Source organism: Rhagoletis pomonella, unplaced genomic scaffold (assembly GCF_013731165.1).
Source record: "Rhagoletis pomonella isolate Grant_MI unplaced genomic scaffold, Rhpom_1.0 Rhpom_scaffold_00006, whole genome shotgun sequence".
Lineage (NCBI taxonomy): Eukaryota > Metazoa > Arthropoda > Insecta > Diptera > Tephritidae > Rhagoletis > Rhagoletis pomonella.
Window position 1 is genome coordinate 46,990,784 of NW_023458560.1, and position 20,912 is coordinate 47,011,695.

Genomic DNA, 20,912 nt, shown 5'->3' on the forward strand with positions numbered 1-20,912 from the left:
TCGTGCGTAGTTTATAGGGGCTATCCATTACTTTTTGCATTCCCAAACATTACCTTTTCCCACTGGGATGCCCACTTACACACATAATTTTAGAATTCCTCTCAATGTCATGGTTACTATGCCGGATAATGGTGTGATGATTTATGATGTATTCTATCGTTCTTGGATAACAACAGCTACAATTGCAAATACATACACCCCATAATAACAACTAAAAACATGACGCTAGGGTGTATACGGATAAAATCTGAATGCCTAGTCAAAATTTCGTTCCTTTTCGTTATACGGATATCCAGTTATTATCTGTTCCTTTTTTGTTATCCGGTTTTTGGTTAAAATCCGTTGGTTTATTTAATTCGTAAAATTCGTCTCAAAACTACCGAATGAATTGAGTTGAAAAGTAAATAATGAGGCACATTGATAGTCAAAATAAAGTCAGCACTAAATTTAGTTGCAGCTTTGTGACATAATTTTCAACGGAATATCTGTCAAAAAAGTTTCAACTAAATTTTAAGTCGACTTTATTTCGACTATGAATATGCTCCAATAGAACGTTTCATTAACACACAAATAATTGTTATTTTTAAATTAGAAAATTCGCTTATCAGGTCATTATCCTTTTATTTAACCATCCAGAAACTCAGATTTTTCAATCATATATTCGAATAACCGTTTATCCGGTTGTTAAACAAATCCGGATAAAACTCCCAGCCCTATTTGAAGCGTATCCTTCCGTTTCAATTTGAATATTTAGCTTTTCCGTTTTTCGCTTTGTACATTTTCTTATTGGAAAGCAAGAAAAAAACACGAGGGAGGTAAAAGTAAACAACAAAAGAAAGATGTAAAAAGAAATCAGCTGTTTTCAAGGCGTTTTGTTGTTGTTTGGACTATCATACATGTATTTTTTTTATCATTCGCATGTTTAGAAATTGATCATTTATGACGTTCGTTGCATTTAGCAATTATTGGTGGATACATGTGCAAAACGAAAACATAAAGATTATTATTATTGAATATTGCACGTATGCAAGAAGGTTGATGTGAAAATTAAACTGAAAAATTTAAGTACAGTACTTAGCGAACTGCGTTTGGAGAAAGATTAGCAAGGTCTTCGTTGATTTGGTCGTTTAAGAAAGCTGGAAATTTTCTTGCAGAGCTATATTTTAGCGAATAAGCACTATTCGATTTGACTTAATCTACGCGAATGCATAAAACAAACGTGAACTTATCTGATTGAAAACAGCGAGTGGTTAACAATTGCAATAAGAACAACAAAGTTGTAGGTACTTAAGATTTGTTTCTGGTTTTGCGTTAAAAGAAACCCTGCTTGCTTTTTTCGTCTTTGCATTATTCATTCGCCTACTCGCCCTATCACAAAGAGGTATTTACGTGAATGCAGGTAAGTGGACGCATCAGAGCTTCCATTGTTTTCTTTGTGAAGTACGAATATGTATTTCATTTTTTACCTGTATACTGCTTTAATTAATTGGCGAAATACATATGTATGTATGTAGATATGTGTATGTAATTTATATTTTCTTCTTTGTTTTCATTGCTCGGCATAATTACATACTCTTTTACTCGCTGTATGGACATTGGCATCATATTGGCATCCTGTGCCACACACTGCGTTACTTTGCCGGTCGCTGATTTTTCATTCGGCTATTGACATTCTACACAGAAGATTGCTCAACGTTTTCCATAATGCTACCGACACAACAGATTTTGGTTAAATGTGGTGGCTTTTCAACGCAACTTGCACGTCATGTGCAAGAGAAAATCGATGGAGATCCATTGTGGGGCTCACGTTTTGATCAGAAGAATCCAACAGCTGTGGTACAAACACATTTGGATTTTCTGCAGAGTAAGTTGTTGCAAGAAGATTATTAACGATTTCACATAATGAGCTGCACTTATCTATTCCCCCTGAATAGATGGCGCACAAATTATACTCTCTAATACTTATCAATCCAGCATTGAAGGTTTCATGGAACATTTATCGCTGAGTCGTGAGGAAAGCATACAATTGATGCGTAAAAGCGTGCAGCTAGCCAAAGAGGCTAAAATGAAATATATCGAAATGGTTGAGAAAGCTAATGGTACTCAGGAGGCTGGCCTACCGCTTATTATGGCTTCAATCGGTCCATATGGTGCACACTTGCATGATTGCTCCGAATATAAAGGCAGTTATTCGAAACGCGTCTCAAGCGAGGATATACAAAATTGGCATCGCCCAAGAATTGATGCCTGCCTGGAAGAGGGTATCGATGGCTTAGCCATAGAAACAATACCATGTCAGGTGCTTATGCTGTGATTGTTTGTTGACTACAACTTTATTTTCTTTTATTATACAGATGGAAGCTGAAGCTGTTGTTGACATGTTGCTAAACGATTATCCAAATGTAAAATTTTGGGTTTCATTTCAATGTAAGGTGAGTAGTGGAATATGTTCAATTGGTGGAAGATTTTTGCAATTGCATTTTATTTATAGGATGCTGAAACTTTGGCGCATGGTGAGCTCTTTTCAAATGCCGCCTATTCAATATGGAATAAAGTGAAGAATGCAAATGCTGTTGAACGACTGATTGCTGTTGGCGTAAATTGTTTAAATCCGATGGTAATGAAACATTTTTCTTTATCTAAATTCATCTACATTGGTGAATGTTTTACGTGTGGCAAAATTTAAGCAGGCAATGACAATCTTTGACTAGTATATGTCTGAATGTAAAAGTTCTCCATATAAAAAGCTGCTTCTAATGTTTGCTACACCTTTGACGCTTTAACATACTTGAAAAGGATATGCTTAATTAATATATCAAGGGTTTATGTATATTAATACCATATATATGAAATTTTCACAAAAACCAGTTTCTGATGTTAGAACCCATCTGAGACTTGACTTTCAACGGTTACATTAATGTTATCTATATATATGTAGTAATATATATTTTATTTGTTGAATTAAATTTATAATGAATTATAAAATTTAGGTAATAGAAAAAAAAAAATATATTAATATAAGAACTGTCACAAATCTTCAAAGGGCCGACTGATAATGATATAAAAATGTGTCGTAAAGTTAGGGATGACTGTTAACAGAATTAAACTTTTCATTATTAATTATCTATTAAAGCCAACTTAATTCTTTCAGTTTGTTAAACCGCTCTTTAAATCACTTAACATATTGGCTGGAGCTGAGTACATACCTCTTGTTGTGTATAGCAATCGTGGTGAGATCTACGATGAAAAGCAAGGAGAATGGACGGAACGCGATGATTGCATACCACTGGATTCCTATGTACCTCAATGGATTGAGCTTGGCGCAAGAATAATTGGAGGTTGTTGTCGTGTTTATCCTGAAGATATTTTACGAATCAGGAAATGTATTGATAATTTGGGAAATAATAACTAAATATTAATATATGTATGTATGTATGAATAAGATTTTATTAACTTTTAAGCTTGATGATTACATTCGAAATGAATAAAAAACGATTTAATTTAAAATACAACCGCTATTTACTAATTCCTAGCTACTATATATGTACATCAGTTAAGGATATTGACCTTTTCTTAATCGTACATACTATAAAATGCCAAATCGCTACTACATTTCCGTATACACATTTTAATGCATTTCTCGTTAATGCATATATGTATATACGTACATACATATATTTCGTATGCCACCCCAGATGTCGTTTTGCCAAGAAACATGTGCAAAGTTGAAATCTGGTGCCACCTGCATTGCATAGCCAAAGGTTATCTCTTCGGCAGTCCGCTTTTGGATTAGAGCGGTTTGAGTTCTGAAGTATTTTGGCGGACGTCTTAAAATATAATAAGTTTTGTAATCCTGGCGGAAAAACCGCAACATTTTTTTGGTGATGCAGTCTAATGTATATACATATGTTTATATATTATTCAGCATATCGCTAGCATAGGTATATATGTATGTATTTATTTTGTATATTTAATAAGTGATTATTTTTTACGCATACATATGTCTAGCAGTGTTTGGACTTTTGTCCATGTGGTACAATCCTTATCAGTGTGATTTTAATAATTTATATAAGTACATGTTTGTTCATAGAAAATAATCATACTTTTCCCCAATAAATATTGCATCAGATTTCATAATTGTTAACGAAAAATTTGTTTATGAAATAATAAATGCTGTACATATGTGACATAGGGGTTGCGGCTCCTTCCAAAATTTTTCCTCTTGCCGAAAGACGTGCTGGTATCAAACCTTACGTTTCTAAGTATAAATTTAGAGATTGCTTATGATGCTCATATTTTACTGTGGAAGCATTGCGTACATATCGAGCCCTAACCGCCAAAATAACGTAAGCCACATTTTTTTCAAAATTTTATTTTTGATGCAGAAATGCATCTAGACGCTCTAGGAATATTTCTGCATCAAAAAGAAAATTTAAAAAAAAATGTCGCTTACGTTATTTTGGCGGTTAGGGCTCGATATATTAATCAAGCAATTGGTTAAGTAACCTAAGAACATTTCTAATTTAAATTATCTATAAAAATATCACAAGCTTCAGTTGTCATGGCAACAGTAGCTTTTTATAAAAATCACCAATATTTTTGCAAGTTTCACAGCGATCCAGTAGCGCATTTCAAGGTCACTGAGCACCCTGTATTGGTTGCAGTAGAAAACTGAAAGTTGGTATAGATCTTACGAATATCAAAAGGAAAAAAAAATTAGGGGGTGCCCCGTTTTCTAGGATAAATTTTTTTCCCCATACAAAAATTGGACCACTCTAATGTACACACAAATTTTATAAGCTACATATCGTCACCTTAATTCACAAAGGCCCTAACCAACACTTTTTTCGAAACTGCGTTTTCCACAGATTTCGGTAAGATATAATAAAGTACACCTTCAAGAAAAATTTTAAAGTGTTAGTACCAAAAACAAAAGAGTTACATGCCACTTTTTAAATAACCCTACCTGTTTTTTTTTGATGTTATTTTTAAATGTGGTTGTTGTTGTTCTTATTGTAGCGACACTACTAAGCCCCGCCTATTTGGGTTCAACCTTCAATCATTTTCGTCAAGCTCAACTAACGGTAGGCCCAGGAAACGGGCTGTCAGTTGAGGTTGAGGTGGCTGTTGAGGCGGCTACAATATCCAGAACGCAACTAAGCCAGGGCACTCCCACGAAAAGTGGTTCTAGGTACCGGAATGACTTGGGTTTTACCCGACAAAGGGCTTTTGTTTCAGCGACCTAATTCTGTTTAGATCGGCGATACCCTTTTTATAATGTCTTTTGATTCTCCTGTAAAATAAAAAATTTATTGGTTAGGGCCTTTGTTAATTAAGGTAAGGTGATAAGCAGGAACCGGATTATAAAGACCTGGAAAACTTAAAAAAAGGCAAAATAAAATAACGAAATAGGCAAGAAAAAAGGTATCAAAAACGGAAAAATAAGCAAAAAGGGAGATTTTTTAGAAGTGTTTATTTAAAAAAAAAAATATATATAAACTATTTTCGGACAACATTAAAATTAAATGTACTAAATGACCGCTCGGTGTAAACTAGAAGACCAAGAAGAACAAAAAAAGTGCTTCGATGCATGCCGTCTAGAAGGGCTTTCCTATTTACAATTTAAGCGAATGTATGTACATACATTAGGGTGGCCCAAAATGCATGTTATAAAATAAAGAGCGAATTTTAATGCTCTCACCCCCTAGGAGAGTTCTACACCAATTTTTTATTTCGATGTCAAAAAATATTTTATATGGGTAAAAAAACTATTTTTCTCGGAATTCTTGCAAATCAATGTTTTTCGATCGGAAAACTCTGTTTCTCTTCAGAATACTTCCAATAATAGTACCCAATTACTTGGTTTAGAATTTTTTTATTACTAACAATTTTGTATAGCTCCACAAACATATTCTGCCTTATCCTGAGTTTCACATGAAAAAAAATTCACCCGAAAATTTCATAGTAAAACCACGAGTGAAAAGTGAACCGGTTCGGGGAAAATGAAACTCATGATAGGGCTGATTGATTTTCAAGAATTTTATATCAGCTATTTCTACGAAATATTGTTTTTTTTTTATGTATTTTAATACATGCCTTGGGCGCTTTGAGCGACCTCTAAATATTTAAATTTTTTATTTAAAAACATTTTAAGACTGTAATGCGAAAGTTCTGTGACCCGATTAAAACATTGAAATTATAACATACATTTGAATGTATGTACGTTAGGGTGCATCAATCTCCATACAAAAAAATTGGTCCTGTTTTTTCCATTGTAAATACAAAATTTATTATAATTGAAGACCTATTTGAAAATACCTCTAATAATCAAGATTCTATAAATGAAATAGAAAGTTTAAGCTTAAAATGTCTGCATACAAATACTTAAATATTTTATGAACCGAATTAAAATACGTAATGAGATTTTTGGAGGTATTTTCAAATCGGTCTAGCTCATAAAAATCTTAATATTTTTCCGAAATATTTTGCGGAAATATTAAAATACAAAAATCGCAACCTTAATGTAGGTACATATCGTCGTTTAAAGTACAAAACCGCGTAACTGGATTTGCCCACACAAGCTCTTGGCTCAATCCTTATACATGCGTCCTGAAATATACTAGCAAGAAATGCGATTGCTTTATAAAAAAAGAGAACAATTTTGAAATATGAGTGTTTTTACTTTCTAGAATAAAATTTATAGAAACAATACCGGTTCATTAACTAGTATGTGCGTACCCGTTCGACAATTTCGAAGAACTTAAGCGTTCAGCGACATCTGCCTTTGAATTGCCAAAGCCAAAAATAAAACGCAATTAATTGCTTTTCTTACAAATGTCGCCTGTGGTGTCACGTGAAGGCTACCGGTTCTTGTTCTGAGATCCCAGGTTCGAGGCCGCTTGGAGGTGGTTAAGATTTTTAAAGTTAAATCAATGTAAGTAAAAATAATTATTTCAATATAAATATAAATAACAAATCTGAAAATCTAATTGCATTGTAGATACTCATGAATTTTGATGTGTAAACATCTGTGTACGCAATGGAAAAGCATTTAGCGATTCAATTACACATACATACATAAATATGTGAGGTTAGAAATTAAACATTAATTTCATTGTACCCTAACTATCCTGAAATTATCCAGAACTAGACCCAAAATGATTTTCAAATAGTCGTGAACTAGTCCCGAAATGGTCCTGAAATAGTGACGAACTAGTCGTGAAATGTTCATTTGTACACACAAGAAGCAATTACAGATCTTCTGCTGGGTTACACAAGAAGCAGTTAGCATTTTTTTAGCTGGGTTAACGCAATTTTTTTCCATACCGATATTTAAGGTGTTTACACATCAATAATATATGAAGAGGCACACGCGGGGCGGTCTCACCGAGAAAATAGAAAGGGCAGATGGGACTAGTATCAGTTTAGCGAATACTGCCCGAAAACCAAGATATGTGCTTCAACACGGTGTTAGTGGCCGAAGGTGGACCGAAGTGCGTCAAGAAATCATTTTTAGCTCACAAAGCTGCAACCTTTATTCTGGTGGCTGTATTGACAGGATATATATTTTCCCACGAGTTTTTACGCGGACAGACTAAATAAATATATTACTTATTATTTCTCTGGAGCTTCTCAGCTTTTGGAAGTTACCGAGTAAACCTAGTCCGGCGAAGCTTCGCGGAAGTGCCAACAGCCGCCTGCGAAACTTCGTTCTTGCCACACACCGCTTTTCGCTGTGGCCTGACGATAGTAAGTGGTCTCAAAAAGGACCCATGTTTATGGTCCAAGTGTGCCGCTGTTTGGGGCAATCACCTTCACCTAATCGAACAATCTTATTTAGAACAAAAATAACGACACATTTGTTTGTATATTTGTATATACATACATACATACTTAGCATATTTACGAATGCATTTGCATAGATGGTGGTACTTGTGTGCGTTTCTACTTATTTATAAAATAAAAATATAGAACAGTATTTATGGCTGGCGATAATAAATACACATAAATGCTGCTTTGAATTTATTGATCAGTGCTGTGCTCATTGACTTGAAAAATAATAAAAACAAGCAACAACAAAAACATCGGAAGCTACAATTTGCTGCTAGACAGTCGTCTTACATAGGTTATACATATGTACATACTGACGTACATATGTATGTACATTAGACTGCATCACTCCCCATACAAAAAAAAATATAAAAAATCGGTGCTGTTTTTCCACGGGAATTATAAAATCTATTATATCTTAAGACTTTCACCGAAATATTTCGAAAAATATAAAGATTTACGTGAGCTGGACCGATTTGAAAATACCTCCAAAAATTTAGTTTTTTATGAATCAAAATAGTTTTTTTAAGTATTTTTTGCAAAAAATCACCTTAAGTGACAAAAGCTAATATTTTCAACGGAATCACAATAATGAGATTTTTGATGCTCTTTTTGAACTTTTTTCAAAGACTGTTTTAAGAAAAACTTAAATAACTCAGCCTACACTTTATCGATTCAGGCTTATGAGGTATCAATGGAAATGAATTTTCTCACCCTTTTTATTTCTTTGCAAATAAGGTCATTCAGAGAGAGTTCTTTATACTTTTGTTCCCGTTTTGTTCTCTTAGAAATGTTCCCGAAGGTAATGTTAGCACTTTGTTTTCCTTGAGAACATTCCACAGGGTTTTGTTCTTATATAATTCCCATTTCGGTTTTCGTTTTAAAGCGTTCTTGGAAACAAAACTACGTCACTCTTTATAGCCGTGCTAAATACGCAGTGACGAAAAAACAGAAACTACTCAGAACGATAAATGTTGCTGAACATGGCACAACGTCGAAATCAGTTTCACTTTAATTTTTTAGATACATAGGTGCCAACTCTATCCAGAAATATGTATGGGTTAAAGCTTTATTTAAACACCTTTTGTTTGAAACTCATATTTTACTTAACCGCGTGTAGCATGATTTAAAAAAAAAACATTTTTGTTATACATAAATAGCAACCCAATCCAAAAATATATGTGGATTGAAGTATGTATTTTCAAAAACCTTTGCTGCATAAACTTCCCATTTGATACCCATATTGGCGTATTAAATAGTTTAACGTTTTGATAACCGTTGTTGTATTCTTTAGAAAGGTGGCAATCCCGACCCGTGAAAATCGTTAATATTAAAAAATGGTTAAATAAAGAATTGGGTATCTTGAAGTGAAACATAGTTTACCGATTGAAAAGTATTGAGTTTCAAGAATTCTATAACATTTCTACGAAACATAGTTTTTTCCCCATTTAAAATATATGGGAAACTTTGTGCGCTTTGAGAGACTTTTTTGAATATTTTTTGATTAAAAAAAAAACAGAGGGGTATATTTTTTCCTTTTAAAACAATCCTAGGAGTGAGGGTATTAAAATTCCGACGTTGTTTTTCTCACAAGCATTTTTGGTCCACCATAATGTGCGTACATACATACATGCATATGCATGCATATACATACATATGTATGTTCCGTGCCTCGTTATACCCGAGCGCACTTGTACACAAGGGTATTATAACTTTGTTCACATAACGGTTGTTTGTAACAGGCAAAACGAATCGAGATAGATATAGACAAATGTATACATAAATGATCAGAATGAAAAGAGAAATCGATTAAGCGGTGACTGTCTGTCCGTCCGTCCGTCCGTCCGTCCGTCTGTGCACACGATAACTCGAGTAAAAATTGAGATATCTTAACGAAACTTGGTACATGGACTTCTTCTGGGCGTAGGACGGATGGTATTGCAAATGGGCGAAATCGGACAATAACCACGCCTACCTCCCATATAACGGTAAATTTCAGAAATGCGAAAACTGCGATATTTTAGTAACTACTGAAGATAATTCACTCAAAATTGATATTTACAATGAGTTTTAGACGAAAAATAAGAATATTATAAATTTTTGGAAAATGGGCGTAGCCACGCCCACTTATGGTTACATGTGTATATCTTGGTAACCGCTGCACCAATTTCTTCCAAACTTGGCACAGTTGTTGGCCTTCGCACAGCATACCAAATGGCCGAAAAGTTTTAAAATCGGACAATAACCACGCCCACATCCCATATAACGGCAATTTTCGGAAATACGAAAACTGCGATATTTTAGTAACTACTGAAGATAATTCACTCAAAATTGATATTTACAACAATTTTTAGACGAAAAATAAGAATATTACAAATTTTTGGAAAATGGGCGTAGCCACGCCCACTTATGGTTACATGTGTATATCTTAGGAACCGCTGCACGAATTTCTTCCAAACTTGGCACAGTTGTTGGCCTTGGTACACCATACCAAATGGCCGAAAATCTTTTAATTCGGACAATAACCACGCCCACATCCCATATAACGGTAATTTAGAGAAATACAAAATCTTCAATAAATCAGTAAATATTGAAGCTAATTTATTCAAAATTGATGCTTGCAAAAATTCTTTACCAAGAAATACTTTTATGGTACAATTTTGGAAAATGGGCGGGGCACCGCCCACTTATGATCACATATATATATTTCGGTAACCGTTCTACCAATTTGTAGCAAACTCGGTGTGGTTATTGTGCTTGCCACATGAAAGCAAAGCGTCGAAAGTTATTGAAATCGGACTAAAATTACGGCCGCTTTTCATATAACGGTAAATTTCAGAAATGCTTGAAACTTCAATATTTCGAAATTGGAGGACGCCAATTTACTCAAAATTGATACACCCCGGCTTACCATCTAGCGGTAGGTTTCGGAAAGGTGAAGAAACATATATTTAATACTTGCGCCGGGTATTTAATGTTCGGCTCCGCCCGAACTTAGACTTTCTTACTTGTTTTTATATACAATATTCTTATCACTATTAGCAACAAACAATTATACGATAGCTGCCAACCAATTAAGTGATAACAACGAGAGTGTCCGTCTAAAACTAAATATTATAAATAAATTGTACAAATGTATGTACCCACATATGTCAATGTGCGTACATTGTATGTGAGATTTGAGACCATATGCATATACACATTACATATACATACCTATACAAAGCCGTTCTACAGCGTATGTAAATACATACATACGTACTTTAATGTCTCTTATCAATATTCTCTGATATGAACCAAACAATGAAAATGGCAAGTAAACATATTTTGAAGGCTATAATACAAGCATTAGTATACACAGACATACATACATACATACATATGTACATATGCATAAATTGGCACATAGGCCCCAATCTACTGCCAGATGTATCCCGTATTCGTCTACGCCAGAGATGGGCAAAGTGGCTCCCAGGAGCCTTTTGCTCTTAGGAGCCGGTTTGGCGCATTTATGTGCTAGATGGGGGGTAATATCAAAAGCCAGCATGAAGGGGGAACAGGAGCGTATTAAAGTTTCTTGTACTCCGATTCTCATCACTAATATAAATGATGCTTTTAGTGTATTTTTTACACGCCCTTTACCCTGAGAACTGATTTAACTCTTGCGTAGCTCTTTTACTGCTTTAAGAGGCAAAAATCTGCCCATCCCTGGTCTACGCTGATACGACGCATAGTTGCGCTTGTATGTACATATACGTCCATACATACATACTTATGTATGTATGTACGATTGCCTCGTTATACGACAACCGGCTAGGCGCTGGGGTTATAAAAACCTTGAGACGCATGCAAATCAAATTAGATGTTCGCGGGACGCACATCTGTTTGGACGTGAGACAAAAGTTTGTAAAAAATTTTACAAAAAAAAAGCTTTCAAACGGCGCAGCAATATATTACGAGTACAAAGAACAAGAATTAATTCTTAACGGGGGCTGCAGTGACATTTGCTCGTACATAAATTTTGTCAACATAAATACATATGTACATCTATATACGTACATACCTGAAGTGTTCGTGCTTGTTAAGAAATTATATGTAAATGAATAATTAGTAAAAATAAATAGAAAATACAGAAACTAGCAGTACTACATATTTTAAAAATAACGCACAAAATAACGCTGTGATTACACCTTCAGTATATCGAGCGCCATAAATACACTTAAATATATACACACAAGTACATACATTCATACATACATACATATGTACGAATGCTCATTTCTAGTGCATTTCTATTATTATTAAGTCAAGATAGCGCGTCAGTAAAGTGCTAGTAAACAAACGCATAAAGAAATATCTCGCCATACATACAGAGACAATTAAGTAAAAATAAAAACAAATTAAAACCAACGAAATTTATATTCACGCCAACGACAAGGTAAGTTATGAACAGCAGCACCGCAAAAGCAAAAGAAAATACAAAAACCTGAATATAGTATAAGGTGATAACTCGCACTAGTTTGCATTTACTTATGTAGATTCTAAATGGTAGCTTCAAGAGCGAATAACTATATATGTACATATTATATATAGCTGGGGTCTTTAAGGGTTATCAAGTCAGTATTTTAGGCTTTCAGCACCTTAAGCCTGAAAGTGAAAAAAATTATTGTTTCATTTTTACATAACTAGATTGCGGTCTATTTAGGGTTAAATAAAATAAAATTTTTTTGATATTTCTTAAACCGTAAATTTTTTTTATATATTCATTAAACCTTCAAAAAATTAAGGCATTTCTTTTATAAATGGAAAGCCGGTTTACATTGGTCTTGAGAGGTTGAATCTTTCAGAGATATGGTAAATATGTAGACCTTTGGAAGGAATGTACTCTGTCACTCCTTATTTGGCGGGTTCAATCTTTTGTCAATAAAATATCCACGTAATAGCAAAATACAATTTTTTTTTAAATGATAGCTCCTCCATTATATTAAGTGTTAACATAAAAAAAGCTCACCATAAAAACCATTTGTCGTACAAAGTTGTCTTAAGCAGGGACGTGAGCGGGTTTCCGACCGAGAAGCCGCTTTTTTCTATTAATTAAGTGAACCATTAACCGAATCAAAAGTTTCCACAAATGTTTCGATCCGAACCGAAACCGAAACACTTGTCATAAAGGTTTAAAGGTTAGTTTTAAGCAATTTTCTTTCTTCAAACTTCTTTCTTTTTGTTAAATACATATAGTAAGAATACCATGTTTGTTTACGATGTGGCAATATCAAACGCAAAGGCTACCCATCTTATTTGACAGACACTTGACACTTAACCTTGCGCGTTGTTGCACTTGACACTTACACTTGCGCGTTATTTTTTTCCGAACCGTTGAACCGAACCGAAACCCTGGTTCAAATACAAACAAAAAACCGACTTTGACGAATCAATCCAAAATGGCAAAAACGGTTCGAACTGCGGAACCGAACTGACCAAATTTTTCATCAGGTTCACGTCCCTGGTTTTAAAAGCTTTTAAAAATGACAATTGAAATGGCGCAACGTCGTCAACGGAAGAATCAAACAAGACAGCTAATTTTTATTTTATTTTCCGCGGTTTTTTAATGCATACCGCTGGCTCTTAAGTTAGATTTAAAAAAAAATTGGTTTATAACATCCAAGCATTTTGAGGCGTCCCACCTAGAGGACTAGCCTTTACTATGTAAATAAAAAAATGTTTTTTTTTTGCTTTTCCCCATCATTCAAAAAGCGAATTTTGGATTTTTAGTTAGTTACGGCTTTTTGTATTTCAGCGACGATGTAAGTTACGCCCATTCCATACTGTACTAACGATATGTATGTATGTACTTTATATAATTTTCTATAGGCATATAACTCACTAGTTTTTATTTATTAAAAAATCATTAATATTTCACTAATTTGGTATTTTAGCGCAGATTGATACTTCCTTCTTAAAGTTCAGCTCAAAATTACAAAAAGTTGCTCATACGCACCGTAGTTCCGACGTTTTTTCCACAATCATACAATAGAGCCCTCCGAAAACTGCAAGATTCATGCTTGCAACTCAAAAATCCTTTAAAGTAGTATAGTACTATTATCACAATTTTCTCACCGTACTTTTTTTTGTAAATAAATAACTAATGAATACATCTATTTTATTTCTACAGAGGTTGCCTGCCGATGACTTATTTAGTTCCTAATACTTTTAACTAATTTACTAATTTACTATTCTATCCATACACTGTATTTAAGAAAAGAAACTAGTTTTAAATACATATGTATGTACAGTATACTTATCAGAAGGAGAGTCAAAACTATAAATTTTCAAAGTAGCAAATACAATCACTCATACGCCACGTTGATCATTTTTTATACTGATTCCAACTAAGATTTGTATCTACTAAATTAAAATTGTAACATTTGCTCAAAACATACATGAACATGCATAGAAACGTAGTTTTCCAAAATCAAATGATGCCATCGAAATGCAGAACTCTAGACTGATAGATTCACTCCTTTTAGACATACGAATTATGTAGTATCAGCGAGTAGTTTTTTGACGGCCGCTGTATTATAGTGGTTAGAAGTGTGCACTACCATTCCACAAGGCCTAGAATCGAACCCGGTTTCATAAAACATAAACAAAGAAGGAAAAGAAAATGTTTTTTTTTTTTAATAGCGGTCGCCCCTCGGCATTCGATGGGAAACCTCCGAGTGTATGAGTGTATTTCTGCAATGAAAAACAGCTTCTCATAAAAATACAATCATCATTCGGAGTTGGCGTAAAACTTTAGATCGCTCCACTTTGTATGACAACATCAGGGCGCTCGCTAAAGAATTGGAGGAGAAGTTCGGCCAAAAACTAACATATTGTCTAGACGCAAATCTATTATTATTATTATTAATTTTTGTAAAAAAAAAGCATTGTCTTTATCTACAAAGCTACTGGAATCTTCAAACTATTAACTAAAATTCTTCTTCTTCTCATTTTCAAAAAAAAATGTTCAAGTGGTGAGCCTCTGTCTACCGGTTTCTATCACGTACATACATTTCTATCACAACATGCATAAATCAATCGATTATCATTTATCTACATACATTTAATTAATCCTAATAATATTTTGTAAGTCATATTTTATCAAATCATATCAGAGCAGACCTACTCTCCCACCTAACTCATGTTATACTCATTAAATATTTATTCATCGCTTGACAGACTGTTAGCAACCACTTGGCTACTGGCGTCATTCACAGGCGCGATTTATGGGGTCGAAAACAACAGATGTTAATCACAAGTTTGTTACTAAGAATCAAAAGATAATACATTTATGCATACATGCATATATTAAGAGGGGTGTGGCAATGTTCAATATATGTGACCTGGTCTACGAAAAGGGAGCTTACGTGCGAAAACTAGTTTTCTGTGAAAAAGCTGTTAAAAGTGAAAAAGCATCTCATCTTCCATCCGAATCAACCAAAAAGTGAAAATTGATTTTTTGACACCTAAGCCCCCTTTCCGTAGACCAGGTCGCATATGTATAATATGTAATTATCTAGTTACATAGAATGTATCTACATACGAGTACATTAGAGTGGTCCAGTAAACAGTAAAGTCGGAATTTTAATGCCGCAGATCCGCAAAAAAATATATCCCTTTTTTATTTTGATTAAGTAATAGTCAATAAAACCAAATGAAATGATTTTCTTTGTAGTATTTCTTAACCTAATTTTAAATATCTTTTTCTTCTTCTTATTTGACATTTTAAACCTTTTGTCGTTCTGGCCCGAGAATAGAAACCTATATATTAACGTAGTCCACAATATTATTGAGTCCGAATTCTTTTCGAGTCGGAAGGCTTTGTTTCCAAAAAATAACCTTCATCAGTCCAATTACGGCTACGCTGTCGCCGCAGATAAATTATGTTGGTAAATATAACGAAAGAAAAAAGGTGTGATCGGAAATTACTCCATGCAATGTTCTTTGCAGTGTTCAATTCGATATTGTACTTTAAACATTTTAATTCAAAATTTAACTATCTCGCAAAATAGTTGTATAATCGATCCTTGGGGAGTATGGAAGTGAGAATGATAAAATAGTAGTAAACAACTCCTATCGTAGTACTTGCGGCAGCACTGTGGGGCACCTTCCCTATAGGGAGTCTAAACATTCTAGGTTTATATCGGTAAAGCCTTGTCCTGGTTTCATATGCGGGGGTCATCAACGAGTGTCAGGAGGATGTCACTATACCAGGCTTGTTTGTTCTTTGCAATGGTTGCTATTTTTAGTTGGCGGGTCTCAAGCCATAAACATTTTAACGAAGAAAAAATTATGCGAGGATTCACTTATGTTGAACCTGGCAACAGTAACCAACATCGAGTATCGATAAGCATGTCTACAATATGTATACTAAATGAATGAAAACAAAGCAGGTACTTAACTATACTATACTTATGTATTTACATATAAACATGTGAATACTCTTCACAATAATCAATAACAGTTCATCAGGTCATTGCACTTATCGTCTTGATTGCTAAATAAAATATAAATAGATACTCTTGTAGATGAATATACTATATATATGGAATACTAAGTATATTCAGACAAAGTAGCTACATACATACACACATATGTATTTGCACATGCGTTCTTTTTTGCATATAAAAACATTTTTTTACTACAATAGGGGTCTTCATCAAAAGTGATAAACTGTTGATAACTTGTTAAAACGATAAATTTATCATTTTGATAAATGAACTGTCAAACTTTGTATGGAAATCTATTTAACCAAAGTTTATCACTTTATCAAACGATTTGGGTGGGCAAACGTATAAATTTCAGCAAAATTTAACCCTGACAGACTGCCAGGTGGTAGATTTTTCTACGAACACATAAAAAGCAAATTTGCACAATGGACGAGGTAAGAACGAAACGTAACTAGCCAGATAAGTTAAATAATAAACAATTTTGTGCAATTATTTACCAAGGTACATTCATGAAAGAATGCGGATAAACTGATCAATTTAAGTAATTTATCACTTTAGATGAAGACCCCTAATGAGAAAAACACTTACTATGATAATGACGTCGACGCGTCGCACAGTGTAACCTCCCTATATACTGAGTGGCCAAAAGTTGAAGAAGTTGTCGCAGATCAAATGAAATTTTACACAGTGGATTTGTAGGTATATATTAAGAAAAATTTGAAATTTGAGCAAAAGCGGATGAAGGACACGCCTATCTCCCATAGAATTGGAAACTAAAATCATCGGTTTCATATACCAAATTTTATCCGATTGCAATGAAATTTAAGATTTGATGATATCTTCAACATATATGAAAATTTTTAAAGTTGGTCCGCTGTCATGTCACATGCCATATAACCTACCTACCTATGTATAATAATATAATAAACTCTAATAAACAAATTGTATTAGTTTTAGACATTTCTTTTATTTTCATGAATAATCAAATTTGCCTATAATTGCAACTGAAAATTGAAATATTTTATTTTTAAAACAGCAAAAAATAGTACACATCAAAATTTTTGAAAAATATTCCGTTTGTTTATACTCGAGTATTTACTGTCGATTGGGTAATTCCGAATTTTCAACATCATTTTTACTATTTTTGGCCGCATTCGTTACACTGTACGGCCCGACTTAGCAACACAAAAGAGCGCACAGTACATGATATTATGGCAGATAATGCAACAGATGTCAAGGTCCACATTAAACAAAATAATAACGAATTAAAACAAAAATACTTACATAAATGATACTGATAATACAGCAATTAAAAGAGAAATTTAAATTGGCAGTAAATTAAGTTTTTGGAAGAAGCGAGAAATGTTTAAAACAAAATGATTTTCTGCAAACAGGCTTTTCTTGATTTAGTATCATCGAATCACATTTGTTAGCTGTTGATAAGAAATAGTATCAAATAATTAGCATAAGTTACTGATATCAGTAAGCTGAAGACCTCGCTTGTCATACATAGCTTTGAGTTTGTACTTGTCTTTAAAAAACGACATGCGATAAATTAAACAAAAAGTATCAAATTATCGGCTAATACTCTCATATGACTTGACTGGTTTTTCTATTTTCTTAAATTAAATTAAAGTTATTTATAATTTTTTTTTTTTTTCAATTGTGTGCGTACATTCTTGGATACTTTAACAAATGTATTCCTTTACAGTTCAATATCGCCTAACATGGGTCTTACACGCATACTAACCAAAGATGGTGGCTTCGGTACACAAATGACAGTGCACGTTGGCAATGCGGTCGATGGTGATCCATTATGGAGCGCTAGATTCAATGCCACAAATCCGGCAGCTGTTATCAATACTCATTTGGACTTTTTGCAAAGTAAGTATGTAAATATGTTTATTTTAAAACAAACACAACATACTCACACATGTGAAAAAGCTGATAGCCATACATATTTGCATAGAATTAAACCTATTGGCTGGATCAAGCAATCATACAGAGCGATGGTAATTTTCCACTAGTAAATAGATTAACTTATTATAGAATTGTTTTAAACATAATTTAATAAATATGTGTGTACATGTGAACAAATACTTACATACATACATACGTGTATTTTATTTATTAGATGGTGCTGATATCATACTAACAAACACCTATCAAACTAGTGTGGAAGGCTATATCGAATATTTGGATTTGGATGTGGAGCAGAGCATTGAATTGATAAAGAAATCCGTACGTCTGGCGCATATTGCTAAAGATAAATATTTGGCGGAATGTGCTGAGGCAAATTTGCACGTACCTGTAGGTAAGCTTAGAAACAAATTAACACAATAATTATGCTATTCAATATTGGTCTTTCACTCGCGTTATTTTATTTAAAGTTGTCGTTAAAAGAAAATCTCATGTGAAACGAAACGGAAACACGGACGTCAAGCGGAAACAATAATTTTTCTTAAAAAATGTTCACCCTGTTCTTTTCTTTTTGTTTTTTGGTTATTTCCTCAGGTTTGCCTATGATTATCGCGTCAATTGGTCCATTTGGCGCGCATCTGCACGACGGTTCGGAGTACACTGGCGAATATGTGGATCATGTACCAATAAAAGAGATCACCGACTGGCATCGCGTACGCATTGATGCATGCCTAGCGGCGGGCGTAGATGCTTTGGCCATTGAAACAATACCCTGTCAGGCTGAAGCTGAAGCATTGGTAGAAATGTTGTGTGATGATTACCCAGGTGTGAAATTTTGGGTTTCCTACCAGTGTCAAGATGAAAGTACTTTAGCGCATGGTGAGAATTTCGTTGAGGTGGCGCGCTCGCTATGGGAATTGCTGAAGGAGCGGGATGCCCAGGAACGATGCTTGGCAATAGGTGTCAATTGTGTGCATCCGAAGGTGTGATTTTAAAGCATGTCTTAAGTGCATACATATGTATGAAATATTAAATTTTTACATATATATATATATTTTTTTTTGTGAATATTTCAGTTTGTAACACCACTGTTAAAAAGTTTAAATGGCAATACACCAGATGCGGAAAAGATTCCACTGGTTGTGTACCCCAATAGCGGTGAGGTCTATGATGTTGCCAAGGGTTGGCTGGGCCGCGAACACTGTGTACCGTTGGCGAGTTATGTGCCCGAATGGTCGAAATTGGGCGCGAAAATTATTGGTGGCTGCTGTCGCACATATGCCCGGGATGTTCGTCTAATTTCAGAAAATGTCGCAGCACAGAATAAATTACGGAGAATAATTTAGAGCATCCGCAAGAAGTGTTATCTCAGAATACTAAATAGTTTTAGGTTAAGTGCGTAGATAATTACAATTACATATTTACATATACATATGATAAATGAGACTTTTACTATTTTTTAATAAAACTACAAAATCAAATAGCATTTAAATATACTCGTTTAATTGATTTTAATTCAAATTTAGATGTGTATACATCTTAGTTATCGGTATGGTTTAAATCATGATAAAAATATAGTAAGGTAGAACCGCTGAGAGTCACTTTTGAAATTCTTGACGTTTCCAAACAATTTAATTTTTAAATTTACTCACAAACTCACACACACATTTTCATTTTCAATCTCAAGCAACAACAATTTCGAACAATTTCAGTTTTTAATTTTCACTTTTATATGATTTTAAAATGTTGACAAACTTCAAAAAAAAATCATGGCCGACAAATTGAGAGAACGGTTCTACCTTGCTATGTTTTTATTATGGTTTAAATTTGCGTTAACCCAGCAGAAAATTTGTAACTGTTTTTTGTGTGTACAAATGAACCTTTTGTTTTAGTTCAGAGCTTTTTTTTATCTCCCAGAAATAGTTCTAAGCAGTCAGATTTAGTCCAAAAAGCGTTTCTTAGCTTGAAAATGATAGCAGAAATGAGATAGAAATTTTGCTGGGAAAATATTGAAAAGCATCAAACTCAACTGATTTTAAATTAACGGAAATTAAAGAATACGCGAAAAGTGAGAATAATCTAAAAACTAAAAAAGTGGAATAAAAACAGGAGGCAAAAAATAATTGATATATTGTAAGTGTTTTTTGTACTTGTGCTTGTGGTAATGTGTGTTGTACATACATTTCTATTTTTAACCGACTTCCAAAAAAGGAGGAGGTTATCAGTTCGTCGGAATATTTTTTTTATGTATGTTACCGCATAACTTTGGACCACGTTAACCGATTTTGCATCGGAAAGGTAGTGTCTCAGAGGTGGTCCCATACTAATCTGGTTTGGATCCGATCATTGGATCATAATATATATATATATATGTATGTATATATATATATTTTTTTATATGAGAATTGAAGTCGGTTTTTTTGCTAAAAATTACTTGTTATTTGTTTTGTTGTTGCCAATCTTTGACGAATTTTGCTTACGCCTTTGCATTTTGACACTTTTCAGATTTTATTCAGAAAAGATAAGGATGGGACCTAATACTTCAGGACAAATTTGACACTAATTCGGGGTCGACAAAATAAATCAAAATAACCTAACCTATTTGTGTATATATGTACATTAGGGCGGCCCTTATTTCGAAAAGAGTTCAGGTTCTCGGTCTCACCCCCT

The 20,912-nt window shown here is 33.9% G+C and overlaps 2 protein-coding genes across 3 annotated transcripts; both read left to right on the forward strand.

Moving 5' to 3' along the window:
* Nucleotides 1-894: 894 nt before the first annotated feature.
* LOC118740842 (homocysteine S-methyltransferase 1-like) lies at nucleotides 895-3,512 on the forward strand. Of its 2 annotated transcripts, none has more exons than XM_036472558.1 (6): nucleotides 895-1,399; nucleotides 1,682-1,864; nucleotides 1,935-2,299; nucleotides 2,355-2,432; nucleotides 2,492-2,617; nucleotides 3,152-3,512. In XM_036472558.1, the coding sequence occupies exons 2-6, from the start codon at nucleotides 1,705-1,707 to the stop codon at nucleotides 3,410-3,412; spliced, it is 990 nt and encodes a 329-aa protein (XP_036328451.1). In that variant the 5' UTR covers nucleotides 895-1,399; nucleotides 1,682-1,704; the 3' UTR covers nucleotides 3,413-3,512. The 2 variants fall into 2 exon arrangements, with proteins under 2 accessions (XP_036328451.1, XP_036328452.1); XM_036472559.1 differs by having other exon boundaries at nucleotides 1,290-1,399; nucleotides 1,556-1,864.
* Nucleotides 3,513-11,891: 8,379 nt separating this feature from the next.
* LOC118740843 (homocysteine S-methyltransferase) lies at nucleotides 11,892-19,738 on the forward strand. Its single transcript, XM_036472560.1, has 5 exons — nucleotides 11,892-12,268; nucleotides 18,034-18,206; nucleotides 18,457-18,636; nucleotides 18,837-19,225; nucleotides 19,319-19,738. Exons 2-5 carry the CDS (start codon nucleotides 18,050-18,052, stop codon nucleotides 19,586-19,588), a joined length of 996 nt encoding a protein of 331 aa, XP_036328453.1. The 5' UTR covers nucleotides 11,892-12,268; nucleotides 18,034-18,049; the 3' UTR covers nucleotides 19,589-19,738.
* Nucleotides 19,739-20,912: the final 1,174 nt, after the last annotated feature.

What these genes read in the sequence shown, in the direction of transcription:
- LOC118740843 (XM_036472560.1), top strand. Translation starts at nt 18,050, where the DNA reads ATGGGTCTTACACGCATACTAACCAAAGATGGTGGCTTCGGTACACAA. An exon ending in TCATTTGGACTTTTTGCAAA is followed by an intron (nt 18,207 to 18,456) that starts GTAAGTATGTAA and finishes TTTATTTATTAG; the next exon opens with ATGGTGCTGATATCATACTA. An exon ending in TCAATTGTGTGCATCCGAAG is followed by an intron (nt 19,226 to 19,318) that starts GTGTGATTTTAA and finishes TGAATATTTCAG; the next exon opens with TTTGTAACACCACTGTTAAA.
- LOC118740842 (XM_036472558.1), top strand. Translation starts at nt 1,705, where the DNA reads ATGCTACCGACACAACAGATTTTGGTTAAATGTGGTGGCTTTTCAACG. An exon ending in ACATTTGGATTTTCTGCAGA is followed by an intron (nt 1,865 to 1,934) that starts GTAAGTTGTTGC and finishes CCCCCTGAATAG; the next exon opens with ATGGCGCACAAATTATACTC. An exon ending in GGGTTTCATTTCAATGTAAG is followed by an intron (nt 2,433 to 2,491) that starts GTGAGTAGTGGA and finishes TTTTATTTATAG; the next exon opens with GATGCTGAAACTTTGGCGCA.